Here is a 6,868-nt window from a genome sequence, read left to right as displayed (position 1 = left end):
TGCATAATAATTGAAAACTGATGTATGATCCTTGTTCATGTTTATAGTGTATTGGTTTGTAGCATAATGGTTTTCTAATATCTCATACAAGAACAGAATGTTGGTGAATATTTGTAAACAAATAGAACCATTAATCAAATGCAAAAGCAAAGTGGCAAAAACATGGCAACAAAGAGCAACCCCTTACACACACACACACACACACACACACCCAGCCTGCGAAGTTTTGGCTCCAGCTGTGGCTTGCGTCAGCGTGACGTCAGGATCCTCATAATGCTCGCGCTGAGCAACATTGGAGAGGCGCGCTTCAAACCCATACGAGTCTGACGAACACCTGCGCGAGATCAACAAGGGTATAAAGGATGCACCAGTCTCTTCTCACTTTCGATCTCCGGTGTTTTTTTAACAGCGTGCCAGTCAGAGTGACTGAAATGTGGAGCGTGCGTTGAACTGGATAGACGCGTTTGAGTTTCATTCCTTTTGAGATCTGGACGCGTTTTTGCGAAAAATAATGAATGACATAAAAGTTGCAGTTCTTGGATCCGATGGTGTCGGGAAATCAGGTATATTTATATTTTTTATTTAACTAAATACTTAATTTATCATCTTCATTGAATAGCCTATTGTTTCGTTTTTTATCAATGCAAATTAGAAAAATATTTACAAAAATACTTAAACTTGTAATATTTTTATATAGGCTACATACATACTGTATATGTGCTTGTGTGTGTGTTTTGTATGTTTCATCTTTTGTACTCTTCACATCCACAGCACTTATTGTTCGATTTTTAACCAGGCGATTCATTGGAGAGTATGCATCATCATCAGGTATGTGTGATATTTTTTTCCTATTGTTTATGGGGTGCATTTGCTTTGGAGAAGTGTACAGAACATATGAGGTATAGGCTGGGATCTTTTTCTGCGTCTGATATGTGATCTGTTCTTGCCTTCGCAGAATGCATTTACAGAAAGCGCATGTCTATTGATGGAAGACAGCTCAATCTTGAACTGTATGACCCCTGTTCTCAGGTATGTGGACATCTAACTGTAACTAGCTGGAGTTATCAAGGCAATAACTTCATAAAGCGTCTTGTGGCTTAGTGCGCTACTGCATATTCCAGTGACATAACAGATCTTTCTTTAAGATCACTTAACCTTTGCCTGTTTGAACAGGTAGACTGAATTTCATTGTAAGCTAAGAAAAATATATTGTATACATACATGGATTGTAATGTAAGCGCCTCTTGTACACTTTACTAGTCGTGACTTTTCCCAGAGACCTGGCATCACCAAAAACTTTTAGTATGTATCCTGTCCTCTTGAGCTTTATATATATTATTAATGTGGTAAAAATGAGGTAAATACAGTCTAGGAGGAAGACCGTGTTTTCTTCTTTGATAAAATCCAATTATTTAATCAGTCCTGTTGCCCATTATGTGATTGGATGCCATCTTGGGGGTCCCCCCCAAGTTAGTTAAATGAATATTGCTGTGGTTTTTCCACTCTAAAATCAAGTATACCAGTTAAGTCTTGTGGTTATACTATTGAAACCGTGAGTAGTTTAACGTTTACAGATCGGCCCTGTTCACTTTCATTTTAAGTGCTCTAGATTTTTGCATTTAAACTTCTGTGGTACTCCGCATTGCGCCTCAAATGCTGTAGAATGAGTTGAACTTGTATCGAGCCTGCAATGTTCCTTTAAAGACATTGCATGTGTGATTTCTTTGCAGCCGTGCGAGGGGAAATCCACTCTGAATGAGCAGATCCACTGGGCTGACGGTTTCGTGGTCATTTACGACATCAGCGATCGTTCCTCCTTCCTCACGGCCAAAGCCATGGTGCACCTGATCCGAGAGCTACACCTGGGAGGGACTAAAAGGTAACGGATCTCTTAAGTTCACAACAACATCCTCAGGCGGCAGAAGATGTGCCTATTTCTGTCCGTATACTGTACGAGTGTTGCTCTTATGTGGGTGTCTATAATTCACCAGCTTGTTGAATTGACTGTGTGGGTGATGTTGATGGGTGGATGAGCTGGTGACTCAATGAAAAATATCTATTTTTAGTTTATCCTTGGCTATTGAGAATTTTTCAGTGATGAAGTAGATGCACTGGACAACTCACTTTATCACAGAAATAGGTGGAATATTGAATAGGCTTGTGTTTTAAATTAAGATTTATTCAATTCATAATGTATTTTCATCGTTTAAATGAATTGCGATTTTAGAATTTTCCTGCTTTTTCTTTTACTTTGGTCATAGTGAATGAATTTAAGCAGAGCCAAACGCAAGGAGAAACACCAGCCAATCGAATGAAACTTCTCTTAAAGTCAGCATGAAACAGAAGTTGCGATAATCTTTTCTTCCCTTCTGCGACGTATATCCGAGTGAAACGGCTTATCGAAGCAGAAACAATGTAGGGCGAGACTTGATTTTGTCCATCAGGAATTGATTGGATCGTTGGATGATTGTGGTTTGCTATTGGTCGATCTCATGTGACGTGAGTGACAGGTTGCCCCACCCTCGCGCCGGTAACATCGCGTCCTCAGAGAAGAGATGTCACTGCAAGAAGGAGGGGAGGTTATTCTAATTAAAGGGTGCATGAATATATATATATATATATATATATATATATATATATATATATATATATATATATATATATATGCGCAGGGATACATCTCTTATAATAACACTGCAATATTCCATTAAAAAAAAATTTTTTTTTAAAGAATTGTCCATTTTGATTTCATGGTGACTCATCTAATCAAAAGAAAAATTATGTTTTTTTTCTGAATTTGGTGGCTTTTTAAGAGAAATTTAGACATCCCATATGCAAGTTGATTAAAGTTGGCAAACTGTAGCAAACAATGAAACATCCTAAGTACTGTTGTTACTCCTCTGACCCCAGGGACACGGACTCTGTGATCTTCCTGGTGGGAAATAAGCAGGACTTGTGCCACATGCGTGAGGTGGACCGGGAGGAAGGCCAGAGGCTGGCGTCAGAGGGCCGCTGCCAGTTTTACGAGCTGTCCGCTGCGGAGCACTACCAGGAGGTGGTGCTCATGTTCTCAAAGATGGTGCGCAATGCCAGTCTGGGAGGCAAAGCCAAGGAGCGCCGCCGTCGCCCCAGCGGATCAAAGTCCATGGCCAAACTCATCAACAACGTCTTCGGAAAACGGCGGAAATCGGTTTGAGGACGAACTTGGACAATTGTTGCAGGACTGATGTATGAGATGCATCCAACTTGTTTAGATAGTTCCTCACCGCTTATTGTCTTGGCCACACAGTCATTACCGGGTGCATCTCACAAAACACATCGAGAACATGGACACATTTCACCCCAAAGTCGAACGAAAACAAAGTGTTTCCTTGCTTAAAGAAAATGAAGCCTGATCATCATGATTTTTGCATTGCAACAATATTTTCATGACATTTAAGCACAATTACCTCATAAATTCGCATTACCGTACTAATTTCTCATTGTGGTAATGAGAAAATGTGCTGAATTGTCACACATAAATCGTCACAATGCAAAACATTTAAAATAGGCTTAATTTTATTTATGCAAAATATAACCTATTTTTTTACGTCTGTGCACATCTCTATTCTTTGCCTTACATGTTTCTTTAATCACTTCTTTTGATGTTTAAACAGCAGATTTAAAAAAAGGTGTGAAATATTGTTAGCTTGCTATGTAGTTGTTGATCAAATGTTTAATGTATGATGCCAGCAATGACTGACCAATGGTGTCGTTTATGGATTTTGAAATCTCGTAATACCGTACTGAGCAAGCATCTTTTCATCTTCTAGGAATTTACATCTAAATGTATTTGTTTCCACAAAATTGGGAAACAACTGACCTATGTCCAGAGCATAAGTGATCGGTATGCAGTATTGAATACTTTATCTGAGATGCTCACCAGGAATAGCATTATCTTGAATGTTGTGCAACTGAATTGCTTCAGGTAGCAAGTTTGCATGTTACAGTCAGGAGATAATGTAGAACAGACTTTGGAAAAGTCTTTGGATTTTGGAAAGGCACCAAAAAAAAAAAAGCGACGGGTCACTCTTTGTTCTAATTTGTACTACAAATGACCAGATACATAGTACATGCAGTATTGTGCAAAATGCGAATTACTTTCAATGTCCTTAATGTGTGTAATAGAATACACAGTATGCACTATGTAGCCTACTACTATTTAGTAATACTATTAAAACTGTTTAAAAATTAAAGGGATGCTATTAAAGATCAATTGATGTTACTTGTGGTTCATTCCTCCTCACACTGGCAATGGACGGTCAAGTCGGATGCATTGCATTGTGGGATCCAGTATTCTATGCTGTGTGCTTTGGTTGCATACTATGGTATGTTTGTCAAAAGGTGGTTATTCCATGCACACAAAAATGTTACTGTACACTGAAAGCATTCTACAGAAACATACAAGTAGTAGGATACTACTAATACATACTACAAAATACAATGTGATGAATATGATGTAGCGTGTAGTGCATACTATGCATTCTATGAGTTGTTAATTGAGTAAAAAAACAGCCAGAACAACCGCATATCAACATCCCGTCATCCACAACATCATTCAACATCTGATTTTCTACAGAAAAAAATATTTAATATACAAAATAAAAAATGTTATATAAAAAATCCAAATCAATTGTGATTGTTCTGAAGGTACCCTTACAAAAAATAAGTTTATTCAAGTGTGCTGTTAGTTTAGGCTACATCTTTTAAACTAAAAATGAGAAAGTATACTTTCAGTCTTTTAATGTACTTCTCAGAAATATACTTAAAATTACACTAAAGTATACTTGACTTATATTGACAGAAAAGTCATTGTACATAGCAGTTTACTGAGTTCACTTCAAAGTGTATTTTCATATACTAAAAATATGCTATAAGTATTTAAATTATCAGTAATACATATAAGTTCAGCTCTACAGTTGCAGTACGAAAAACGTAGTTGTAAACTAGTTTTGTACACAGTTTACTACTTTTACACATAAAAGTATACTTAGTTTATACACTAAAAAGAGGGCCCATTTAGCCCCAAGTACACTTACAAGTATACTACTAGTACATCGATATTAATATACTTGCAACTTAAAGTATACTTTAAATATATACTTGACATTTATACTTAATAAAATAACCTTGAAGTAGACTTATTTTTGTAAGGGATATTTGAGGCCTGGTTTACACACAAGCAAACAGATGAGACAAATTCTCAATTATTTTGGCAACCGACAAGGCCAAAGACAAGCTATCATGCTTTTTCGTTGACCTTTTGGACGTCTGGCCAACATCCAACAAGACAGTTTCCTCAGCAAGTAATGCTGCGTAATATTTGAGTCAGGATAAGTGTGGATTTGGGTCTCTGTAGTTTAATACCTGCGAAGACGAGAAACCTCTATCAACATAAGGGAGAGGAGCAGATGGCTGTTTGTGCAGCAACGATTCAAAAGGAGATATGAAACACAACGTTTTTGCTTATGAGGGTCTTGTCATCACGTATTGATTCCTGGATAAACACTCAAACAGCTAAACGTGCTGGGAATTTCACTTTTAAGTCATGCTTTGTGAATCCCTCCTCGTCTAACTAATTCGCCTAAACATGTATTTTTCGCTTACCATTATAGGTGGGACCTCAATGTCGGGCTTGTCAACCTAGCAGAATTTAGTGTAACAGCACTCTTTATTTTCATTATTCTGTTTGTAAATACAGAATATCCGAGTGAAACGGCTTCTCGAACAAGAAAAAATGTCGGAGGACTTAATTTTGTCCATCGGGAATCGATTGGGATCGTTGTTGTTTGCTATCACTGTGATCTCATGCAAGTGTCACATTGTCCCGTCCTCATGCCGAAAAACGTCGTCAAGTGTGAGGGGGAGTTATTTTGATTAAAGGTTACGATGACAAAAAAAATAATGTTCATGGATAAATCATTTATAATAATAACTGCTAAATTCCATAAAAAATATGAATTGTCCGTTTTGATACAGACTGTTGGCCTCTATCGCCATCTGTGGTTGAGACGTAAATGGCAATTTACTTGTGGCGTTGTTATTTTACATCAGTCTGAATCTGATATTTTTTGTTCTTGGTCAGTAATGGAATTATGTTGAAAACCTTGTAAACATTTCATGTTTGAATTTAGTGATAGGGTTAGGACTATGATTTTAATCATCTTAACAATTACATGATAAGAGTGGCATCAACCCATCTGCATTTTTCTGTTATTCACGCTTCCCTTAGTTTTAGCTATGGGGGGTAAAAATAGCTGCACAGTTAGTCATCTTAGTACAATGTTAGTTGTTCAGTCAACAGGGTAAAAAGAAAACAAACATGCTGTCGTACCTCAGACTTATCCTCCTCTTTAAATATGGTCATAATGGAGACATAATGAATAATATTGTTTACCACGGCGTGTTCTCGTATCATCATTCACCCAGTAAAGAGGCACTGAAAGCATCTGGCGCAGGCCGAGTGGATGCGTGGTGTGTGTTTACATGTGCAAACTTGTGGAAGGACGAGCAGCAGAAGAGAGGTGTTGCTGGAAGGAAAGCAAGCAACCGGTTCCGAGAGATTTGCTGTCCAAACCACACATGTGAACTTGTGCGTGACCCCTCTTCAGGTGTTCTTGGCAAACACTGCATTTACAGCGATCTCAACACCTGACCAAAGCAAAGAGCCCGGGCCGGCCCGGCACGCAAAATTACCTAACCGCAACAGACCGTACCATCACAGATGGAAATATTGTCTTTTACCTTCACAGGGAATGACAGACGTTGAGCAGGTGTGCTGAAGACTGAATCTCACACTGCTCATAAATTAATCATCATATTTATATAT

At 38.0% G+C, this 6,868-nt stretch overlaps 1 protein-coding gene across 1 annotated transcript; it reads left to right on the top strand.

Moving 5' to 3' along the window:
- Positions 1-203: 203 nt before the first annotated feature.
- On the top strand, positions 204-4,657 carry rergla (RERG/RAS-like a). Its single transcript, XM_079623022.1, has 5 exons — positions 204-563; positions 772-828; positions 956-1,029; positions 1,731-1,879; positions 2,911-4,657. Exons 1-5 carry the CDS (start codon positions 512-514, stop codon positions 3,194-3,196), a joined length of 618 nt encoding a protein of 205 aa, XP_079479148.1. The 5' UTR covers positions 204-511; the 3' UTR covers positions 3,197-4,657.
- Positions 4,658-6,868: the final 2,211 nt, after the last annotated feature.

The sequence above is a fragment of the Phoxinus phoxinus genome (genome assembly GCF_949152265.1).
Source record: "Phoxinus phoxinus genome assembly, chromosome: 9".
Classification (NCBI taxonomy): Eukaryota; Metazoa; Chordata; class Actinopteri; order Cypriniformes; family Leuciscidae; genus Phoxinus; species Phoxinus phoxinus.
Note: the sequence above shows the minus strand (reverse complement) of the source record. Positions and strands in the feature narration are given on the sequence as shown.

What these genes read in the sequence shown, in the direction of transcription:
- rergla (XM_079623022.1), top strand. Translation starts at nt 512, where the DNA reads ATGAATGACATAAAAGTTGCAGTTCTTGGATCCGATGGTGTCGGGAAA. An exon ending in AGAGTATGCATCATCATCAG is followed by an intron (nt 829 to 955) that starts GTATGTGTGATA and finishes TTGCCTTCGCAG; the next exon opens with AATGCATTTACAGAAAGCGC. An exon ending in CACCTGGGAGGGACTAAAAG is followed by an intron (nt 1,880 to 2,910) that starts GTAACGGATCTC and finishes CTCTGACCCCAG; the next exon opens with GGACACGGACTCTGTGATCT.